The sequence below is a fragment of the Anomaloglossus baeobatrachus genome, chromosome 1, assembly GCF_048569485.1.
Source record: "Anomaloglossus baeobatrachus isolate aAnoBae1 chromosome 1, aAnoBae1.hap1, whole genome shotgun sequence".
NCBI classification, from domain to species: Eukaryota; Metazoa; Chordata; class Amphibia; order Anura; family Aromobatidae; genus Anomaloglossus; species Anomaloglossus baeobatrachus.
In genome coordinates this window covers 623,463,631-623,488,851 of record NC_134353.1, presented here as the reverse complement: position 1 = coordinate 623,488,851, position 25,221 = coordinate 623,463,631, and the positions used below count along the sequence as shown (strand labels likewise).

The 25,221-nt window shown below is 44.1% G+C and overlaps 1 protein-coding gene across 1 annotated transcript; it reads right to left on the bottom strand.

Annotated features, from left to right (window-relative positions):
* Positions 1 to 1,396: 1,396 nt before the first annotated feature.
* On the bottom strand, positions 1,397 to 24,839 carry S1PR3 (sphingosine-1-phosphate receptor 3). The gene is made up of 2 exons (XM_075340620.1): positions 24,667 to 24,839; positions 1,397 to 2,943 (listed from the first exon to the last, which is right to left on the bottom strand). Exon 2 carries the CDS (start codon positions 2,802 to 2,804, stop codon positions 1,674 to 1,676), a length of 1,131 nt encoding a protein of 376 aa, XP_075196735.1. The 5' UTR covers positions 2,805 to 2,943; positions 24,667 to 24,839; the 3' UTR covers positions 1,397 to 1,673.
* Positions 24,840 to 25,221: the final 382 nt, after the last annotated feature.

The window sequence follows — 25,221 nt, the reverse complement described above, 5'->3', positions numbered from 1 at the left end:
ATGGGCCATCTCTGTTGTTTGTCTGCAGTGTTGTTGCCATGTCAGCAGCACTGGAGCCAATCACTAAGCTCAGTGACGGGCCATCTCTGTTGTTTGTCTGCAGTGTTGTTGCCATGGCAGCAACACTGGAGCCAATCAGTAAGCTCAGTGACTTGGGCCATCTCTGTTGTTTGTCTGCAGTGTTGTTGCCATGTCAGCAGCACTGGAGCCAATCATTAAGCTCAATGATTTGGGCCATCTCTGTTGTTTGTCTGCAGTGTTGTTGCCATGTCAGCAGCACTGGAGCCAATCACTAAGCTCAGTGACGGGCCATCTCTGTTGTTTATCTGCAGTGTTGTTGCCATGTCAGCAGCGCTGGAGCCAATCACTAAGCTCAGTGACTTGGGCCATCTCTGTTGTCTGTCTGCAGTGTTGTTGCCATGCCAGCAGCACTGGAGCCAATCAGTAAGCTCAGTGGCTTGGGCCATCTCTGTTGTTTGTCTGCAGTGCTGTTGCCATATCAACAGCACTGGAGCCAATTACTAAGCTCAGTGGCTTGTGCCATCTCTGTTGTTTGTCTGCAGCCCTATTGTCATGTCAGCAACACTGGAACCAATCATTAAAGAGGTATTCCCATCTCCAAGATCCTATCCTAATATGTAGTAGGTGTAATAATAATAATAACAATAATAATAATAATAATAATAAAAAAAAAAAAAATGGATACCTAAGCTGCAATGCCCTGCACATGACGTGAGAGACATGGCTATATCAGGAGAACTATACTATATTTCTAATTGGAGGGATTTGCTAACATACTTATTATCACACCTTCTACATATTGGGATAGAATCTTGGAGATGGGAATACTCTTTTAAGCACAGTGACTTGGGCCTTCTACGTGGGCAGAGCTGGTGAGCTAAGTGATTGGCTGCAGCGCTTTCTACATGACGTCACCTCTGCAGCAAAACAACAGACACCAGGGCAGCAGCAGAGATCCCAGGAGGGTAATTAATACTCAGTTTGTTTTTCTATAGTTACTACTATGAATGTTTTCTGAAAGTGGACATCCCCTTTAAATGTAACACAAGTCACTTACATTCCAATACTGCATAGTTGTCAACGTCACTGTAACAATGGTGGACTGGGATACATAAAATGTACAAACATATCTCCTTAAAGGGGTGGTTCACCCATATTTTTTATTGTCTAGATCGATATTATATTGAGAAACAAGGTTTCTCTCAAATACCTTTTGTTGGCAATAGTGCCTGTGAGAGGCGCTATTGCAGACCGCTGCTCCCCGTCCAGTGACGTACCCGTCCAATGCTGCCACGTCTAATCGATTCCAAGCATCATGTATCACATATAGACCAGAAGCAAGTTCATCTGAAGGTATTTAGATAGTTAGTATAGCCTAGTGTATTATAATGGACAGATATAGAAGTGTTTCTTATTGTGATTAATAAGAGCAAGGAATTCTTCAAGGCAAATTCTAAGATATAATGGTGTGGCGCATGCACTTTATTTCCTGAGTTGGAACACTTAATGAAAACGTCAGCGTCCATGCATTAAATATAGAAATACATATTCTTGTATAATCCTCTACATTGTAATAATTTAAGTGCAGAAACAATTGTAGAAAATATACAGTTTCCGGTTCCCAATGCTCCTGATGGCGTCATAGGCGACAATCATTTGATGATATTCCCGTTCTGAAATGAAGACTCACTTTTGTCCTCTTTACTCTGACATTGAGATTGTACAAACCCCTTGTGCTTGGGGGAATTGCTGCTGCTGCTGGATTTGCTCCTGCTCTGATCCGGCGTTGGCTGAATTGGCAAAGACCTGGAGGCGCTGGACTTGGCCAAACAAGCGCACACGAGGCGGAAGAAAGCCCGGCGCATCTCCTTGCTGGCCAGAGTATAGATAAGAGGATTCAAGGCTGAATTGAGGACAGCTATGGCAATGAACCACTGGGTTTTATATAAGATCAGACACTCCTTGGCTTTACAGGCGACATCGATCAGAAGAAGAATAAATAAAGGAGACCAGCAGGCGATGAATACTCCGACCACAATAACGACAGTCCTCAGCAGGGCCATTGATCTCTCCGAATTGCTGTGATTGGTGACTCTTCTGCTGCTGGACTTTACCAAGACGTAGATCCGGGCATATAGGATGACTATGGCAATCAAGATGACTATAAAAATGCTGATGCAAAAGCCAACATACGCTTTAGAGTACAATGGTAGCACCGTGGAGCAGTCATCCAAGTTGTTACGACAGTTCCAGCCAAGGATGGGTAAGGCACCCAATGTGAACGAAATAAGCCAGCAGGTCCCAATGAGGAGAAATACACGGTACTTCTTGTTGGCATCATAAGGCCTCATTTTTATCATTGTCAAATGCCTTTCAATAGCAATGGCCAACAAACTAAGTGTGGACGCACCAAGGGCTACAAACATGCTGCCTTCACGTACGAACCACGCGGTAAGTGAAATATTACAGGTGTTGGCTCCAGACATAAGGATATTTACTATGTAGGCAATGCCAGCTAATAAGTCACAAAGTGCTAAGTTGCCAATGAAAAAGTACATTCTGTTGTGGAATCTGTTATTTTTCCATATAGCGATCAGTACCATGAGATTTTCCAGTACTATAAAGCTGCAGATGATAAGAAATAACAAGCTAGTTTTGTCCATCTGATCCCCATTGCTTTTTAGAGATCTCCCTGTGTAGTTGTAGTGAAGTTTAATGGTAATGTCACATTTCTGATTTTCTTGGACAATCACACTTGCAGAAGTTAAATACTCAGCCCCCATAGTATCTTGGAGTGTCGAAGAGATGCTGTAATTTAAGCACAATCCACAAGAGGGCAGCGGAGCCACATCTTCTGCAACTTCTCTTTGGCGTGAACTGTAGGGAGTGAGCTGGACATCCTGCGAGGCAGAGGGGGAAATGCTGGAAAATAAAGCAGAGAATATTTGAGTCGTCTGGATTACAAATATTTAGATACCATCAACTTTTTCTTTCCTTTTACCTATTGCTCTTATCTGTAAACTTAAAAGCAATGAAATCTATATATGTTTGTGATGGCAAATCCTCCCCCTCCAGATAAACGTGTGTTGTTATTAGAGATGATCGAATTTTTTGACATTCAAATTTACCAGATTTGACAAAAAAAAATTGATTCACAGCGAATAACGCAGGGACTCCAATTGCCTTGAACAGATGGGTATAACATTTTGGGGGCTCTTAGGACTCTATTCAACCCCAATGTTTATGTGGCCTTAACATAGACATGGATGCGAACCGCTAGTATCCAATAGCCCATTTAATAACAGAGCACTGACAGACTTCTCACATTTCAAATTTAAAAATAGTCCAAAAAGTATCCTTCTAAAGGGTGCTTTACACGCTGCGACATCGCTAGCAATAGCACCCGCCCCCGTCGTTCGTGTGACATTTGGTGATCACTGCCGTAGCGAACATTATCGCTATGGCAGCGTCACACACCCATACCTTGTCAGCGATGTCGCTGTGACCGCCGAACAATCCCTCCTTCAAGGGGGAAGTGCGTTCAGTATCATAGCGACGTCACTGCGGCGTAACTAAGCGGCCGCCCAATAGCAGAGGAGGGGCGGAGATGAGCAGCCGGAACATGCCGCTCAGCTCCTTCCTTCCTCATTGCCGGTGGACGCAGGTAAGGAGATGTTCGTCATTCCTGCGGTGTCACACATAGCGATGAGTGACGCCGCAGGAACGACGAACAACCTCTCTACTGACCAGACAACGATTTTTGGTAAATGAACGACGTGTCACAGACCAATGATTTTTAACTCTTTTGTGATTGTTTAAGGTTGCTCATTGGTGTTACATGCTGCGATGTCGCTAACGACGCCGGATGTGCGTCACAAACACCGTGACCCCGACGATATATCTTTAGCGATGTCGCAGCATGTAAAGCAACCTTTAGGCATTGGTGTTCAGGCCGACCGTTCTGCACAGACCGGTAACTCAAACTGACAGTGTCGCTTTTAGGGGTAACAATTATTCACACTTTACAAAGACGATTGGACAAGAAATGGAAACGTTCAATGGTTGCTTGTAACAAGCAACTTTACCGTCTTTAACTTACACTAATTTTAGATATTGTTTTTCCTATAAAAATATTGTGCTGCCCTGCTCTTGCTTTCTAGTGTAATATGAATGAACAAAAAAATGTGGAGTTATAATTTATATTTAGCAGAACGGCTGTCATCTATATCATTTCACCCTAAGTACGTTACTGCTGTTTGAATCTCTCCTATCTCTCTCCCTTCTATCTATTGAATCTCAAGTATTCTTAGCAGACTACCTCTCATATTCCTCAGCGCTGCATTTATTCAACACATTACTGTCTGGAATACTTGTCCAATGTTTTACGGCTTTCCTTTCCTTTCTCTTTGGCTGAGCTCTGAGCATTGACAGACTCTCCCTATTTTAGAATGGCTGCTGCTATGCTTGCCTAGGCTTTTATACAAGCAATGGTAGTACTTGCAGATTGGCTGTGCTGCGCTATACCATATAATGTAATAACTGAAAGGCATAATGGGGAATGCTTGATTGCTCCTGAAGTCATGTAAGCCATCTATGACTACTGATATAACCTTATGTAATGTTCCAAATACGCAGTGTACATTTTTTTGTCAATTTATAAATAATACATTCATAAATTACAATTATTGAAATTCCCCGGAATCTTCAAATTTCATACAATTTGATTCAAATTCGATTTGTATCAAATCACTTGATTACCTCTAGTTTTTATCTTAATTTAATCTCTTCTTAGGTATTTCCAATGTTTGATACTGGCTTATGATACGGGCACAGGAGCTGAGCCTGCACCATACCCAGTAGATGCCTCTGTGTTGCATAGTCAGCAGCTGTCACTAACAGCAGCCGATGTTAACCCCTTAAAATTCTACTGTTAATCTATGACAAGATATGCTGTCTGCAGGGTGGCCATCTGTTATGTGATCATAGGGTGCTGATGATTTGTCATTACAGCCCAAGCCCTACTGTAGGCCCTGCATGCCTGCCATGATGATGTTCCTGCAAAGAGCACATTGTGCTTGGTTTCATTGGAAACTGTGATTTTCGTTATTTACAGCAATACCATCTCAGTGAACAGTAGAATGATCAGATGATCACTGAGTCAAGTCACCAAAATAAAAAAAATGTTTTTAAAAATGTAAAAAAAATAACGCTTTGTATCAGCCTAGTTTTCCCCCTTTAAAAAATAAATAAATTAAAATAAAAAATAAACATTTGGTATTTCTGTCGGTAAAATGATGATTTATCAAAATATAAAATTAATTAACCCTTAAAATAAAAGCAATAAAGGGAAAATAATCTAAACAGCAGAACTATGGTTTTGTCCCTGCTACTATGCCAAAAAACGCAATATGAAGTGATGAAAATGTTGTATATAACATGATATCGTTAACAACATAAGCTCGTCACACGAATAATGAGCTCTCACAGAATATGTCTACACAAACCGACTTTTTCTTTACAAAGTTCGCACTTTTTTTCACTATTTACATAATAAAATAAATTAAATCATTTATATCACACAATGAATGATGTAAAATAAATCTCCATAAACACTAGTGGAATTATTGTTTTTCTTAGAGTATACTGCACTTTAGAGTTTTATTTTCTCATTTTCCAGTACGTCTAATATATAAAGCTCAGTATATGTATGTGTGTATGTTTGATGGTATGTGTATGTGGGTGTGTGGGTGTGTGGGTGTGTATGTCCGCTAAAGGAATTTGCACCGTCGCATTTACAATCACGAAATTTTGCACAGACCCTCCATGTGACTCAGGGAACGCCATAGACTATGTTTTGACGGGAAAATTTAACCCCGAGCTTTACAGTTAAGCGGGCTTTACACGCTACGATATCGCTAGCAATTTCTAAGTACCCGCCCCCGTCGCACATGCTATATCGTGTGATCGCTGCCGCAGCGAACATTATCGCTATGGCAGCGTCACACGCACTTACCTGGTCGTCGTCGTCGCTGTGACTGCCTAACAATTCCTCCTTCAAGGGGGAGGGACGTTCGGCGTCACCGCGACGTCACTAAGTGGCCGGCCAATCAAAGCGGAGGGGCGGAGATGAGCGAGACGTAACATCCCGCCACCTCCTTCCTTCCGCATTGTGGCCGGCGGCAAATAAGGAGATGTTCCTCGCTCCTGCGGTGTCACACACAGCGATGTGTGCTGCCGCATGAGCGATGAACAACATGAATAAACAACTCTTACCAATTTTTGAGTTTGGGATGACCTCTCCATGGTGAACGATTTTCACCATTTTTGAGGTCGCTTAAGGACGCTGGTAAGTGTCACACGCTGCAATATCGTTAATGACGCCGGATGTGCGTCACTAACAACGTGACCCCCGACGATAAAACATTAACGATATCGTAGCGTGTAAAGCCCCCTTTACTCTCTAAAATCCTGCTTCCATTAAACTGAATGGAGGTGGGAGCTACAAGCTATTAATAGCAACCCTCTGTGGTTGCTATAGGAACAAAATAAACTGTTAGTATAAGAAGCTTATGTGTGAGGTAATATGATGTTGGTGGGAAGATGGATAGAGAGAGACAGAAAGAGACAGACAGACAGAGACAGAGATAGTCGGGCAAAGAGACAGACGGGCAAAGAGACAAACCTGGAAAGAGACAGCCCTGGAAAGAGACAGTCCTGGAAAGAGATAGCCCTGGAAAGAGACAGTCCTGGAAAGAGATAGCCCTGGAAAGAATCAGCCCTGGAAAGAGACAGACGGGGAAAGAGACAGCCCTGGAAAGAGACAGCCCAGCAAAGAAACAGCCCGGCAAAGAGACAGACGGGCAAAGAGACAGACGGGCAAAGAGACAGACAAAGATAGATGGGGAAAGAGACAGACAGGGAAAGAGAGAGACAGACACATATAGAGAAAGACACAGAGATAGAGAGAGAGAGAGAGAGAGACAGACACAGAGATGGAGAGAGAGAGAGAGAGACAGACAGACACAGAGATCGAGACAGACTGATGCAAATACAGACAGAGAGATAGAAACAGACAGACATAGACACAGACAGACAAAGAAAGACACAGACGGAGAGACAGACAGACAGCGACACACAGACAGAGACTGGGAGAGAGACAGAGAGACAGTCACTATCCCGGGCAACGCCCGGGTACTACAGCTAGTTGACATAAAAATGAATGGTGTTATTCAAAATAACATCTTTTCCTGCAAAAAGCAAAGAAACTCTTTATGGCTTATGGGAAGAATAAAAAAGGTATGGTTCTTGCAAAAAGGGGAGGCAAATACGGAAGTATAAAATCATGAAGGGGTTAATGAGTTTTTCCCATATTGAACATTTATATCATAGCCACAGAATCTAATATATAAAGGTAAGTGTATTTATGTATGTATGTATGTATGTATGTATGTATGTATGTATGTATGTGTGTATATGTGTGTATGTCCGCTAAATGAATCTGCACCGTTGCATTTACAATCACAAAATTTTGTAGAAACACCTCATTTGACTCAGGGAATGTCATAGACTATGTTTTGATGGGGAAAATTTCACCCCAACGTTTTACAGTTATTTGGCAAAAAACCTACTTACATTAAAGTCAATGGAACTGGGAGCCACAGTTCATGAATCTGTGATTGGTTTCCATAGGCAACAAAGGACATTCTTAGAATAAAAAGCTTATGTGTGAGATAATAGGATATCTGTGGAGAGACGGATAGAAAGACAGATAGACAAAGAGAGACAGAGAGAAAGAAACAGGAGAGACAGACAGAGAGATAGAGACAGACAGACAGAGAGAGACAGAGAGAGAGGAGAGAAAGACAGAGGCAGACAGGGAGAGAGACAGAGAGAGACAGACAGAGAGATGGATATAAAGAGACTGACAAAGAGAAACAGACAGACAGAGAGAAAGAGACAGGCAGACAGGGAGAGAGACAGACAGAGAGAGACAGAGAGAGACAGAGGCAGACAGGAAGAGAGACAGAGAAAAAGAGAGAGACAGAGAGACAGACAGACAGAGAGATGGATAGAAAGAGACAGACAAAGAGAAACAGACGGACACAGACAGATAGAGAGATAGAGACAGGCAGACTGAGACTGAAAGAGAGAGACAGAGTAAGAGAGATACAGAGACAGAGATTTAGACAGACAGACAGAGAGACAGACAAAGAGAGAGACAGACAGAAAGACAGAGAGAGACAAATAGAGGTAGACAAACAGAGAGGGAGATAGACAGACAGAGAGAGAGACAGAAAGAGAGGGCGAGTGGGAGAAAGACAGACAGACATTTACTATTCCAGGCAACACTGAGTACTACAGCTATTTACATACATTATTGCCAGTTGAGTCTGTAACTCTATACTGGCATGCACCGTGGCACTGTTAGTTGGGCAGGCGCAGTTCAAACTGCGCCAGTGCAAGGGACATACACGTAACTGAAGCTTCCGAGCACGAACTGTGCGTGCGCTCCTGTCCCCACAATCTCCGGCTTCCAGGACACACATACACACAGATGACAAGTACACACAGTGTACAGTCATATACACACACACATACTCAGGCGACATGTGCACACAGCATACAGCCATATACATACACAGACAACACATACACACAGCGTAAAGCCATATACACACATATACACAGACGACACGTACATATAGCACAACTCAAGAAACACAACACCAGATACCAATATACAGCACACAACAAGGAAGAGACAGTGCACAGGGATGAAAGAGGTCAAACAACGAAACACATACAATACACAAATGCAAAAGGATGACATACAACCGATATGTTGGACAGCGCAAACAGTGTGACACATGTCCATTGCTCCTGTCAGCACCACTAAGCATAGACAGATGTTCAGTTCACCACACTCCCGATGCGATAGCATTAGGCCTATTTCTAGTTATATCATAAATGTCTGTTAGTCATGGGTTCCACCTCTAACCTGAGTCTCCCATTCTGGTGATCAGGGATGGTCAGATCCCTTCCCATCTAACCATTATCGGCTATTGAGTTCATAATTGATGGATATGAACCCCTATAATACACAGTGATATGATACCTTTAGTTCTGTAACATCTGTCCATGAGGTTTGTTTTTAATCAATACTCGTGGGAGTCGTGGAATGGGATATGTAAAAAGTTAGTCAAAAGTGAAGAGAACAAGGTACCCACAGGGCCATCCTTCAGGCCTAAAGTCAGTGTGCTACCCTATGGTGCCTCCTTTGCATCTTATCTGTAATATAACGCTATATTACACAGATTTATTCTCTAAAATGGCATCGTATGTTACAATTTCAGTACTTTCACTGTCATACAACATTCACTAACAAACTTTGTCATACTTCAGTGTGAATTGGGGCATATGGCATATTGCACTGTACACGCCTATGGGTGCAGCACACTTTAAAACATGGACAGTGTAGGGGTCGAAATACAGTACATCCGTGTGTATGAATTCTTCTACATATATGTTTTTTCCTTCCAAAATGCTTCCACTGTCTGGAATTTATCCCTAATTCCTCTAAATTCCAGACTAATGTGTGACTCTGGACTAATCCAGACAACTCGGTTCTAGATTCAATATATTAATTAGGCTATTATGAGAAACTATGACCCAGGAATAGTTCCAATGTGTTGTTTAAACCTTAAATGCAATCAAGATATGTTTGATTCTTTTTTATCTTATAGTGGTAATTGTGTAGATTGAACTCATTATAGGCTGTTTATTGCTGAAAATGGCTGCTCTGGGAACTAACTAACCTAGCTATGGGCCGGATGCTGGATGGAGTTTATCATTTGTGTCAAGCACAGAGCAGTGATCCTCATGTGAAGGAAAGCGAGTACCCTGCCTTAGGCAGCAGCTAGTATGCGGAAGCTGCAGGCAGGATGAATGCTTTCTTATTGGAATTCGGCAATAATAAGAGCTCATACTGATTCCTGTACAAGAATGACATGGGGGATTCCTAGCCCGTAGATATAACTCATACAACAGTCATTGTTCTTGCTCCACTCTATATTATATAATATTTAGCTGTTATAAAAAGCATATACAGTGCTCAGCATAAATGAGTATAACCCCTTTGAAAAGTACCATTTAAAAGAATATCTCATTGAACACGATAACATTTTCCAAACTTTTCACAAGAATGAGTTTCATAGGACATTTTTTAAACCCATAATATAAAACTAAGGTTAATAATATGTTTCATTACAAAATCCCCAGTGTTACTCAGAATAGTTTATGCAAAAATGAATTAACACCACATCAAAAAGTACTAAATCTAGTATTTTGTATGACCTCCATTATTTTTGAGGACAGCTGTCACGATGACTATGGTATAGCAGGGAATCAAGGCTCCTAAGCTGACCCTCAAACTATGGGGCCCTATGCTATCCCTAACCTCAGGGATACTCCTAATGGTGGAGAGGCCTGAGTCTCCTTCCTGGTCCGGCTCCTGATCTGATTCCCCCTCCCACTTCCCCCAGGACTGGGACAGGAGTGTGTTGAAAACCACAGGTAAAGACAGACAAGGGAAAACCAAAACTCTCTCACACAGCACGCACACACAAAGGTAAAGACAATAAGAGATTCAGGAGGAAAAACAAGAGCAAGAAGGAACTATAAACCAACCAACCAAAGCACAGCTTTCACCAGAGTCTGTGACTCTATAATTGGCATAGGTAGAAGGAGCAACCAGCATAAATAGGAGGGGAGCAGATGTGATAGGTCTCACCACAACATGTGATTAAATAAGCAAGCAGACTAGCAGAGATTAATTCTTGCTAGCCTGCCTATGAATTAGCACACAGCAGGTCGACGCCTGAGTGTGCCTGTTTTGTTCCCAGACACCAGAGAAACCATTGGGCGGAGTGTCAAAATTTGCAATCTGAACAGAGCCCAATGCCATGACAGTTGGCAAAGTTTATGTAAAACTCTGTGTGACCATAACACTAAATCTTCTAGACTTGGAATCAACAAGTTGGCGACATACGTATTGCAACATCTATCTTTTTACATTCTTCAAGAACAATATTTTTTAGATCCTTTATGCTGACTGGATATTGATGCTTAACATGTCTCTTCAGATTCTCCATAGGTGTTAGATTGGTTTTAGATCAGAAGACATACTTGGCAACTGAGTCATTTTCACCCTGTTATTCCTCCAAAATACAACAGATGTGTGTTTTGGATCACTGTCATGTTTGAAAAGTGCATATCTACCACGGACAAGAGAGAGTTGGTAGCATCTTCTCTTTCAATATTGAGCAGTACATCTGTGAATTCATAATACTATTAATGAAATGTAGCTCCTCAACACCAGCAGCAGTCATGCAGCCATAGATAAGGACACAGCCACCACAATTTTTCACTGTAGGCACCATGCATTTAGAAAAATGAATAAAGAAAAATGCATGGTGCCTACAGTGAAACATTGTGGTGACTGTGTGCTTATGTGAGACTGCTTGAGTGCTGCTGGTGTCAGGGAGCTACATTTCATTGATGGGATCATGAATTAATTAGAAGAGAAGATGCTACCATCATTCCGTGTCCATTTTTCTAAATGCATAGTGCATGGTACAGGTATGCTGAGCACTGTATATAAATATAGTGTGTCCACCCAGATCCTGTCCACTGCCATTAACTTGAGAACGACGGCAGCTATAGGCATAGAAGTGGTGTCTAGGTATAGTAAAGTAGCCATGCGCTACGCAATGAAACCACCTATTGCGCCACCTGTTGGAAAACTATCTCGTTCCGTTTTCGAGATAAAAATGCTAACTCCGTTGTTTTCCATCAGGTGGCACTATAGGTGGTTTCATTGCGTAGCGCATGGCTACTTTACTATACCTAGACACCACTTCTATGCCTATAGCTGCCGCCATTCTCAAGTTAATGTCGGTGGACAGGATATGGGTGGACACACTGTATATATAGAAAAGATCATGAAATTAAAATCTCATACAAGCTACAAGAACGGCCATATTCTCTGCAGCTAGATAACAGGTTCAGACAAAACATTTTTAATAAAAAATTGTATAAGAACCCCCCCCTTTTCATTTGCTATTTTTAATACATTTTCTATAGAGTCTTGGGCCATTGATTCCTGTTTAGAAACCAATTTGCCACCTCTTTACTCTCTATAGTAGGGAGTATTTTCTGACTTTTGCCTTCAGCCTATACATCTGCTGTTAAACATGTAGTTCTATACACAGATAGAAATGGGCACCTGTACAAGAATTGTATATGGGCCTTTACAGTCCAATAGCTCAAATCCACCTCCATAGGTGTCTGTGACAATAACTACTTGCTGTTTTGGAGGTGGTCAGGGGTCCTCTTACATCTGGGGCCCCTGTACAGTTGCACAGGTTGCACCAATGGTAGTTCCACTTGTAGATTGTTCCATTTTTTGCAGTGCCTGACTATAGAGAAAGCACTACCACCCCAATGGAACCAAAAAGTACAATAGCCTTGGGGGCTTGTGACTGTGCTCAGTCCATTCCCAGCGCATCTGCCAAAAAAAAAGTTTATAGCCTGCATTACTTGACTTTCAGTAAGTAGTCTCTTCCCTGACGTATCTGATTCATTGGTTTTAATGAACTTTTAAACCACCATTTATACCACACATATAATTGATCTATATGTAGATTTGGATTTACGAGATCTTTGTTTTGATCAGCACATCATTGCCACTGGAAAGATTTGTATGTTTCTAAAACAAGCTTCAATTAGAGGTAAAAGGGGCAATGTCCTGGCATTGACAGAGAACAATAGCTTTTACATAAGAGGATGCATTCTCTGCTTGCATGTGAAGAGCGTGGAGAAGAATAGCTTTAGTCACAGTTACCGCGCTGTACTGTTAGGGTAATAGGTGACCTGCAGGATTTCATAGCCTGGAGAGGGGAATAAAACTGATCATGACTGCTGCTAAAGTGGAGCTCTGCTTTGTTCTTACGATTGGGGCACTTTGTGGCCTCTTACATTATTCACACTAAATTTAACATGGCTGTCCATAAACATAGAAAGAACAGCAATTGCATATAGAATAAAAAAAACCCAAAAAATATTTTTATATAGCGCTAACATATTCCGCAGCACTTTACATATGTCAGGAATGCTGTCCCCATTGGGGCTCATGATCTATATTCCCTATCTGTATGTCTTTGGAGTGTGGGAGTAACCTGAAGAACCCGGAGGAAACCCCAGAGAGCATGAGGAGAACATACAGACTCCTTACAGATGCTGTCCTTGGTGGGATTTGAACCAAGGACCCCAGCGCTGCAAGACTGCAGTGCTAACCACTGAGCTACCATGCTGCCCATAATAGAATGATCAAGAAGGCAGCTCAAATATTGAAATAAATGTGAAAACAAGTAATTACAAAATCTATAATCTATTTATCTATATATCTCTTATCTATCTACCTCTCTATTAGCTAGCATCTATCTATCTATTCCTCTATCTATCTATCATCTATCCATCTATCCCTCTGTCCCTCTATCCCTCTATCCCTCTATCCCTCTATCTATCTATCTATCTATCTATCTATCTATTTATCTATCAATCTATTTATCTATCTATCTATTTATCTATCTATCTTTTATACTCACAAGGATTTTACTCATTCCATAGTTTGTTTTGGTAAATCACACTTAAACTATGAAAATACATATTTAATTTCGATGATTTGTTCATAGATATACTTAAAAGTTGACCAAGTTTGAGAAGAAGGAATATAGTGATTGCAGGATACACAGTATATCTATATCTATAGCTTTCTCTCTCTATATATATATATAGTATGTGCAACCAACACATTGTATGCAAATATAACTGAGTGATTTCCTAAAACAAAGGCCATATGTGCAGTTTTCTGCTGACTTTCAGCATGCAGACAAGCAGGGCGGCCTTAATGGGCCCTTGAGATAATATGTTTATTGATGGAGAACCCTAACATGACCTACAGATTCCTATGGCTCGGAGACCTTTCTCCGGTAACCTATCCTATTTCATCTTGAATTCCCCTGGTGAATTTACTATAACTACTTCCTCTACAGCAAATTCCGTTCTCACCGCTCTTTAAGGAACAATTATTTAATTTTACTTGCTACTTTCTCTGCCCATTTAATGATTTTTGGGGTTGATTGACTTATACCTTTAACATTACATAATAATGATAACATTTCAGCTATTCCGATGGATCTTTTTCAACTTCAGTAAAACCTGTTATCTAAGCTGACCTGCATCTGACAATGATGTCAATTACTGCCCAAATTGTTAACATGTGTCTCATGGAGAACCTACAAGGCTCTCAAAATACATGTATGGTGCCCTACTAGTATATAGAACCAAACCTGGTTTATATAATTAGTTCAGTGGTTAGCACTGTATGGCAGCTCAGTGGTTAGCACTGAATGGCAGCTCAGTGGTTAGCACTGAATGGCAGCTCTGTGGTCAGTACTGTATGGCATCTCAGTAGTTAGCACTGTATGGCAGCTCAGTGGTTAGCACTGTATGACAGCTCAGTGGTTAGCACTGAATGGCAGCTCAGTGGTTAGCACTGAATGGCAGCTCAGTGGTCAGTACTGTATGGCAGCTCAGTGGTTAGCACTGAATGGCAGCTCAGTGGTCAGTACTGTATGGCATCTCAGTAGTTAGCACTGTATGGCAGCTCAGTGGTTAGCACTGTAGGGCAGCTCAGTGGTTAGCACTGAATGGCAGCTCAGTGGTCAGTACTGTATGGCATCTCAGTAGTTAGCACTGTATGGCAGCTCAGTGGTTAGCACTGTAGGGCAGCTCAGTGGTCAGTACTGTATGGCAGCTCAGTGGTTAGCACTGAATGGCAGCTCAGTGGTCAGTACTGTATAGCAGCTCAGTGGTTAGCACTGAATGGCAGCTCAGTGGTCAGTACTGTATGGCATCTCAGTCGTTAGCACTGCAGACTTGCAACGCTCGTGTCCTGGATTCACCAAGGATAATGTGTGCAAGCAGTTTGTATGTTCTCCTTGTGTTTGCATGGTTTCCTCTGGGTTCTCTGGCTTCCTCTTAAACTCCAAAGACCGACTGATAGGGAATGTAGATTGTGAGCCCCAATGGGGCAATGTGGACAGTGATTATGATGTATGTAAAGTGCTATATAAGTGAATAAATATTATTAATTTTTGGTGAATTATAACTAGTCCATTAGCAGTAATGTTCATTTGTAATTAATTTTATGTGTTTCTAGAAAGTTTGAAACCACATGATAGCTGTCCCTGATATGTGGGAATACACTGAGAAGTGACGGTGATGAGGTGTCATCTATTTAGATCAAGTTGCAGAGTTCAGTAATAATGGCATGTACATGAAACCCAGTACTCAAGTGCTGCGTACTATGGTACAGTATGGAACCATTTCAATGGGTATTTTTAGATAACAAACAGTAAAAACAATTCACCCTACTGTGTGACTGCATCATACAGCCAAAGAATAGCGTGCACACTCACATCCTGTTACATGCCCCCAGACTACAAGCCACATATCTGCTGCTCAGGCTGGATTATACTTTCCTACATGCTATCATGTATCCAACATGACTGGATGTACATGTCATTCTACAGGATTGTTTTTCATATTAATTTCACCTAACCTCAATACTGCATGAGACATCACTACAGGGTAAATGCAGATCGGATACATCATTGTGCTATATATGTCCACACACATTGTCACCTATCTATCTATCTATCTATCTATCTATCTATTTATCTATCTATCTATCTATCTATCTATCTATCTATCTATCTATCTATCTATCTATCTGTCTGTCTATCTATCTCTCTATCTATTTATCTATCTTTTCTATCTATCTATCTATCATCTATCTATCTATCTATCTATCTATTATCTATCCCTCTATCTATCTATCTATCAAATTAAATTAAATAAGCTTTATTGACCAAATACAAATTAGTTTTGCCAAAGCAAGTGTACATTAGGGACTGGCACTGTGGGGATGGTGGGTGGGGACTGTGGGGGCACTTCTAGGGTGGGGGCTATGGAAGTCCATGGCTTATGATGGGGCATATCCAGGGTGGGGACATCTATCTATTATCTATTGTATCTATCATGATGTATCTATCTATAATCTATCTATTGTATCAATGATATATCTATCTATCCATCTATCTATCATTCTATCCATTATCTATCTGTCTATCATCTATCTATCTATCTATCTATCTATCTATCCATCCATCCATCCATCTATCTATCCATCTATCCATTATCTATCTGTCTATCATCTATCTATCAATCATCTTTCTATCTATCTATCTATCTATCTATCCATCTATCGTATCTATCTATCTATCTATCTATCTATCTATCTATTATCTATCTATCTATCATATCCATCTATCTATCCATCTATCTATCTATCCATCTATCTATCTATCCTTTCAATCTATACTGTCTATCTATCTATCCTTTCAATGTATGCTGTCTATCTATCATCTATCTATCCATTTTTTAAACTGCTAGTAATGTCTCTATTTATTATCAGACATCACATCTAAGTAAAAATACAACAGGAAACAGCCAAATCAGTGAAGACCGCCACGGCTCCAGAAAGATACATGTATGATTTATACAATAAACAACTTCTGATAAAATAGAAATAAATGTAAATATGTAGGGCTAGTCTTGGACCTTATACACCAGAAGCAGAGCTCGTATTAGTGTGGCCACCTCATCACATTGATAGTAGCACAGTGGCCCAGTGGAAACTCAGCGCTATTGTGGCGCCCCTGACCTGGTCAGGCACCACTGAGTACTGCACCCATGCTGGGACAGTACAATACAGGTAATCCAGAAGGCTGACAGGGGTGTGGAACACAGGCGCATAGTGATCAGGTCTCACACATGTACCCATGAGAGGACCCCTGGGGATCCCAGGAGGGGGCAAGCCTTCACCTTCACTGGAATAGTGGAGGGGGTAGAGCCTCCATCTCCTCTCAAGGGGTGTGGTGGAGAGTCTGGTTGCTAGGTGGCGTAGGCAGGCACAAAAGGGAAAAGAGAAGGAGGAGTAAACAGTCTTGAGTCTGCAGCAGAGTGTGGAGGAGTGAGCAGCAGGAAAGTGAAGCTCAGACAGCAGCAGCAGTGAAGGTCCCAGATGTGAGTCAGTTAGAGGAGAACTCCATAGGGCTCAGTGAGGAGCAGACCTGTGGGGCTGTTGCTGTCTAACAGCGCCCGCGCAGTGGCTACAGACGGGGGAGAACGGTCAACTAGGAGTGCTGCCTGAAAGCCAGCTTCAGCTAGAGAGTGCACGGAGTGGGAAGTAAGGAGACTGCTAGAGAGCACCAGGCCCAACCGGGCGGCAGATCCCGAAGCGGGGATAGATTCAACTTTCTTCTGCTAAACCTGCCGGTGTGGGGCTCTTAAAGCCCACACCACAACACTACAAAAGCCGCAGCCACGTAACCGCAAGTTTGGGCCCATAGGTCATAGGAGGCAAGAGGCTGGAGTGGCCTGGTCCGGGGAACAAGCATACGGCGAACGAAGGGGAGAGAGGCTTGGAGCATCTTCCCTGGGTGGCCCCCATAGGGACTCAAAGTCGGGGTCACCCCAAACCACCGAGGGCTAAGGAAGGCGAGTCAGTAGTCACCCTCATAAAGTCAGCCTGAAGGATACCTGGTTCCCATCTGGTTCATCCCAGCTACGCCCGGGCTACTCACCCTGCCATCAAATGTAAGTAAAGCCCTTGAAAGACAGTTCTGCCTGTGTGAGTCATTCTGCGACTTGTGGTACTACAAACCTACACCGGGCCCTGGGGCTTGCCTCACTCTCAGGAGGCTATTCCAACTAACTGCACACACCATCAGCCCCAGGCGACCCTCAACCTGCAGTGGCGGTCCCTACTGGCCGCAATACTGAGAGTGGCGTCACGATCAAAAACCGAAGATTCCCTACCTGTGACCAGCACCAGCTACGTGGAGTCCCTGAAGGTAATGCACCGACACAACACCTGTGGGGCTTCACATCTGGCGTCACGAACAGGATAAGGACTAGACCTGTTCAGACAGGTGACCATGTGCCTGGGCGGTCCGCTTGAAAAATTGGAAGCGCCGCCATATTGCCACCATGAAAAGCGCGCTGAAAGACAACAGCAGCCCGCGCTGGAAGAAGTTACCGCCCACGAAGAGGTGTGGCTACCCAGAGATCCTCTGCAGAGTTCTGACCTTGCCAGCTATGAGAGTGGAAGCGTCCAGAGACGGCGGGAAGGAAAGAGAGCCACAAGCCTGCTGCTGGGAGAGGAGCTGCTGAAAGAGGCAGAGCAGAAACTGGACAGCTTGTTACAGGAGGCAGCGAAGAGTCCACTGCTGGGAGATCGTGCAGAAGACGGCGCAGAAGAAATGGCGTCTGACCGCAGGAACCCAGAACCAGGCTCCGCTGCCTGGTGGTATCGGGAGCTGGCCCAGTTCTGTGACCGACTGGAGACCCGGGTCATAGAGCAGATCAGAGAAGAACGCACGGAGCTCCTGGAGATGGCTGCGGCGGTACGGACCTACGAGGAGGGAGCCGCGCGACGCATGTCGGACCGAGCGGCGACGACGCAGACCCCGATGCAGCCACAGATGGGTGAGTCGAGTGATGCCCCGGCCAGCACAAGTGCCCCGACCCCTGCTGCCACGCCCGCGGTCCCAGAAGAGGCGCCCGGCGCGGCGACGCTGGACCAGGCCGCAGCCACGCTAGAAGCGGCCCGCCAAATCCAGGCTGCTGCAGCCATGCCCCGCCTGTCCCGCAGGGCTCCGACCACCACGGCAGTGCTCATCCGTGCTGCAGGTGTGACGCTGACCCAGGCTGCCACCCTGCTGAACCCGGTCCGCCAAGACCCCAACGCAGCAGCGACGCTAGTCCGCGCCGCAAGTGATATGCTGAACCAGGCCGCAGCCCCGCCGGGTGCGGCCCGCCAAGCTACGGTCACTGCAGCGACGCCCGGCTCAGCCTGCACGGACCCCATCGAGGCTGCGACGCTAATTGAGACCGCGGCTGCAATGCCCAGTCCGGCCCGCCAAGAACCGGCCGCAGTGGTGATGCCCACTGCAACGCAAGCTGCAACCGCGATGCTGGACCAGGCCGCCGCCATACAGGGCGCGGCCCGCCAAGACCAGGCCGCCGCCATACAGGGCGCGGCCCGCCAAGCCCAGGCCGCCGCCATACAAGGCGCGGCCCGCCAAGACCAGGCCGCCGCCATACAGGGCGCGGCCCGCCAAGAAAAGGCTACCTCAGCATTTACCCCGGCCTGTAAGGCCAGAGCAGACACCGCTCCCCGGTCCACAGAGGTTCCTGATAGGCAGCCCACGGTGGGTGAAGACCCTGCATATTGGCAGATGAGGGCTGACCTGGAGGCCAAATTTCCACAATGGTTGGTGAGCCAGTACATACCCCCTCCGCATACCCCAAAGAGTCTCCTGCTAATTCCTGCAGCAGCTACACCAAGGAGTCCCTCACCTGGGCCGGCTGAAGAGCATCCATCCCCGGCACTGCCACAGCTGGAGTGCCAGGAAGAACTAAAGGGGAGAGGAGGCCAGGAAGCAGAAGGGTTGACTCCGACTCCAGTGCCACCCGCAGCAGATGTGTATTCAGAGCCGGAAATGCTGCCATACTCCCGCTGGGATGAGGAAGACCTGACACCGTCTGTTGACGAAGATCAGCCCCAAGACCTCACCTGGGAGTTTGTGAGCTGCCCTCTACAGAACTCAGCCCGCAAGACACGGCGCCACAGAACACAGTGTGCTCCAGCCCCACAGTCTCCAGAGCAGAAGGAAGTCACCGCCAGAGACCTACAGGAGAAACGGTCCCTGAGAAGGGCCAAAAGCCAGGCTAGAGGACCCCTGTGTTATGGCGTAGTGGAAGACTTTAATCTGAGAAGCGGCTATGGATTTATTGTAGCACCTGGCATCAAAAAGGGAATATTTGTTAACAGGAGAGATGTCAGCGCACACCTGCCTAGAGGACACCCTGGCAGAAATCTGAAAATGGGAGATTCGGTACAGTTTACCATGCACCAAGGTGAAAGGGGATTGTACGCACTTGATGTAGCCTTACGTACCAGCAAACCCTACAGCCATCCCATGCCACAAGAAAGACAAGAAAGACAAGAAAGACAAGAAAGACAAGAAAGACAAGAAAGACAAGAAAGACAAGAAAGACAAGAAAGACAAGACAGAGATAAAGAAACAGATACAGAAAAGGAATCAGATGCAGACCAAGAAAGGAAAGACACAGAACCTACAGATGAGGCAACCACAGATGAAGAAAGAGACAAAGAGCAGGAAGGTCACAGGTGCCAGTGCCCAACGTGCCCTCGCCCTAGTGAAAAAGAGGAGTAAAGTAAAGGAAAGTAAGCAGTTTTGACCAGTTAAAGTTTTGACAAGTTTTGTTTGCAACGTTTAAGAAATGCGCCCACAAAAACTATTGTGAGAAATAAACTTTAAGGCTATGAACTTGCTATAGCCACAAACTCTCGCAGTGTAAATAGTTACACCAGTGGCACCACCACCAGGGCCAGCCTGTTTAGGGGCTTGGCTCGTCTGCAACCAGGGGCCCCGTCCGTAGAAAAGGGCCTTGGCTCACCTGCGACCAGAGAGCACGCCTGTTTATGGGGCCTTGGCTCACCACCACAAAGAGGGTACCTGGTCAGCACCAACTGTGGAGGCCGCCTCTGCATCCTGCCAGAAGAGGCTGACGGCGCGGATCCACCAGGCCAGGTATACCCTGAAACCACCAGCCCATGAAAGCCGCCTCTACAGCCTGCCAGAAGTGGCTGAAGCCGCGGCCAACGGGAGAGGAAGATTGGAGGAAAGGTCTGGGGAAACGGATGGCCCAGACCTGGTTACCAACAGGACCGGTGACCTGCCTCCTGAGAGGGTTTTGGGTGGGTTAACGGACTTGTGGGTGGAGGGTGGTGATGTACGATATCTGGTGCTTTTAAATGTTTTACATGTTTTAATGTTTTATGCATTTTAAAATGTTGTCTTGCAGCCCGAGGACGTGCTGGTGATAACTAAGGGGGAATGTGGCGCCCCTGACCTGGTCAGGCACCACTGAGTACTGCACCCATGCTGGGACAGTACAATACAGGTAATCCAGAAGGCTGACAGGGGTGTGGAACACAGGCGCATAGTGATCAGGTCTCACACATGTACCCATGAGAGGACCCCTGGGGATCCCAGGAGGGGGCAAGCCTTCACCTTCACTGGAATAGTGGAGGGGGTAGAGCCTCCATCTCCTCTCAAGGGGTGTGGTGGAGAGTCTGGTTGCTAGGTGGCGTAGGCAGGCACAAAAGGGAAAAGAGAAGGAGGAGTAAACAGTCTTGAGTCTGCAGCAGAGTGTGGAGGAGTGAGCAGCAGGAAAGTGAAGCTCAGACAGCAGCAGCAGTGAAGGTCCCAGATGTGAGTCAGTTAGAGGAGAACTCCATAGGGCTCAGTGAGGAGCAGACCTGTGGGGCTGTTGCTGTCTAACAGCGCCCGCGCAGTGGCTACAGACGGGGGAGAACGGTCAACTAGGAGTGCTGCCTGAAAGCCAGCTTCAGCTAGAGAGTGCACGGAGTGGGAAGTAAGGAGACTGCTAGAGAGCACCAGGCCCAACCGGGCGGCAGATCCCGAAGCGGGGATAGATTCAACTTTCTTCTGCTAAACCTGCCGGTGTGGGGCTCTTAAAGCCCACACCACAACACTACAAAAGCCGCAGCCACGTAACCGCAAGTTTGGGCCCATAGGTCATAGGAGGCAAGAGGCTGGAGTGGCCTGGTCCGGGGAACAAGCATACGGCGAACGAAGGGGAGAGAGGCTTGGAGCATCTTCCCTGGGTGGCCCCCATAGGGACTCAAAGTCGGGGTCACCCCAAACCACCGAGGGCTAAGGAAGGCGAGTCAGTAGTCACCCTCATAAAGTCAGCCTGAAGGATACCTGGTTCCCATCTGGTTCATCCCAGCTACGCCCGGGCTACTCACCCTGCCATCAAATGTGAGTAAAGCCCTTGAAAGACAGTTCTGCCTGTGTGAGTCATTCTGCGACTTGTGGTACTACAAACCTACACCGGGCCCTGGGGCTTGCCTCACTCTCAGGAGGCTATTCCAACTAACTGCACACACCATCAGCCCCAGGCGACCCTCAACCTGCAGTGGCGGTCCCTACTGGCCGCAATACTGAGAGTGGCGTCACGATCAAAAACCGAAGATTCCCTACCTGTGACCAGCACCAGCTACGTGGAGTCCCTGAAGGTAATGCACCGACACAACACCTGTGGGGCTTCACACTATAACATAATGTCCCCAGTGAGGCAGGTCAGACTGAGTGATTTGCAGCTAGCTGTCTTTTTTCAGGCCATGTCTGATCTAGTGCTGAGGATCCTATGAATCATCCGTCACACAAGCTGTATAAGAAATCGGCCTGAGCAAACCGTTTAATATAAACAATGTAAAACACATAAATACTGTAAATGAATTCTTAGGGCTGTTCCTGGCAATGATCACAATCTCACCAGATTATTTACAGTCAGATTGCAACAATAGTCTGTAACTTACATTGGGATCTACAGAATTTTACTATTAACCTCTATTTTTCCTCTCTTTAGACACTCATTTTAAGTAGTTTTGAATTTACTTAAGAAATTATATTACCACTCAACTTTCAACATACTAATGCAAATGTATGTGACATAGAATATACACAGAAGAAATCACAAATACACACAGACAAAACTAATATGTAATATAAGCAGAAGTATACATTGATGAGTAAAAGGGTAACAATGTTTTGAACTTTTGACATTCAGGCGCCATATCTCACCATCCACTGCAGCTTTGAATGTGAGACTATCTTCATTTATAGACAATTATGTTGGCTATCTCATACACAAATTTGACTTGGAACTATTTAGCATATGATTAGTTATGCAGATACTTGTCATGTCACTGCACTGTTGCTGTTTTGCTTTTGATGGTGAATACATATTTTTCTTCCTGTATACTACAAATTACAACCTGTTCTCAGATTTACTAAAAGTTCAGTGTGTTATTAGGTTGATTCCGAAGAGAAAAGTCATTGGTTCGAATCGAGGAGAAGCAGTCATGAAGAAGATTTCCCAAGAAAAGAGGAAGAGCATCATCCAGCTCATCGATAGCGGTCTCTTGGCCAAGAAAATTGCCAAACTGCATCATGTGAGTGCCATGACAGAAGGAAGAATACAAAATTAAGTCTATCCATCCATTCAAAAGATAAGGAGTGGATCTCCAAGCAAAAAATTAGAGTCAAAAAGTTGACTCATCACAAGGTCTATCACTTATCAAGTGACAAACATGGCAGTTGAGGTGGTTCGTATTCTTCAGAATAGCGAGATCACAGACGTCCATGTAAGCATCATGCGACGCATGTTACACAAGTCTGGAATGGTGGCCCAAAAACAGGTTAAGAATCCTTGACTTCAACAACGTCATAAGAAACATTGGCTTGCGTTTGCAAAAAAAGTACAAAAAGTGGAGAGTGAGAGACTGGAAACAGGTGACTTGGAGGGATGAAATGAGAGTCAATAGACTAGGTTCTGATGGGTGCAACTGGGTCTGGAAGAAACAAGAGAAGGGATCAAGAAATTGAAGAAACTGTCAAGTTCGGTGGAGGAAGCCTAATGATATGGTGTTGTTTCACAGCCAAAGGTGTTGGATACTTGACCAGGATCAATGGTGGTCTCAGTTCTGAGCTATATGTGAGTGTCCTACAAGATGAGTTACTTCGTACACTCGAGAGCTATGGATTTGAAAAGGATGACAGTGTTCCAGGAGGACAATGACCCATACGCATACATCAAGATTGGTGAAGAAATAGTTCAATGACTATGAAGTAGAGATGCTGGATTGGCTCCCACAGTCTCCAGACTTCAACCCAATTGAACAATTGTTGGTACAGTTGAAATAAAAGCTGTATACAAACTCATGTGAATCAACCAGTATGCACCAACATTGGGGACATGGAGAAAAGACCTGGGATCAGATTTCTGTTGACATATGCTTGAAACTGATTGAGAGTATGCCCAGAAGGATTCAGGCAGTGTTGAAAGCCAAAGGTGGATTTACCAAATAATACAAATTAAAATGAGATTTTTAGAAGCAAGAAATTAACAATGCAGTGACATGACAAGAATCTGCATAACTAATTATATGCTAAATTGTTGCAACTCAAATTTATGTATGAGATAGACAAGATGATTGTCTATAAATGAAGGTAGTCTCACACTCAAAGCTGCAGTGGATGGTGAGATATGGAGGGTGAAAGTCAAAACTTCAAAACATTGTTACCCCTTTACTCATCAGTGTATATGGTACTTATACCCAGAAGAATTGTAGTACAAAGTGTATATACAGAAAATATATAAATATATGCAGGAATGCAGAATATATACTGACAAGTATTGACTAAACAAGATGATGAAAATATACCAAACGAGCATATAACTTATATACTATATAAATATATATATATATATATATATATATATATATATATATATATATATATATATATATATATATTTGTATATAGTTCAGACACTTACCTAACGTGTATAATGTATTCAATAAATCTAAATCATTTCCAAATTAGTGTACATATGCTCCCAGGTTCTCACAGATTCCCTCAGGAGAGCAGAGATCAGGATGTAGACTTGTAATAATCACTGAGATTCTTCCGCTCTGAGAGGTTCTCTGTCCTGGGATGGAATGCTCTCTGGTCAGTCTGTAGGATGTGAATGTGAGCTGTACATCCCAGCTACCAGAGACCTCCTTATAGTCCCACCTCCTCCTCTGTAATGATGTCCCTCTAGCTGCTATGCACATCAGCCCTAACACATTGTAATGTTAATTCTACAACGGGACTGTCTTTTCAATAGTTAATTAAATTGTTTAAAGGGAAGGTGCAGTGATTTTTATTTTTGTATTAATTATTATTGATTATATAATCAATTATTTTTAATACAGAATTAAATGCACTGATTAATTTTTTTATTATATACTATTTTTTTCCTTCAGCCACGGGGGGCTAACATTTTCACATATTGGTGTATAATGGTGTGACCACGACATTTACACACCTCAAATACGGTAGCCCCTGC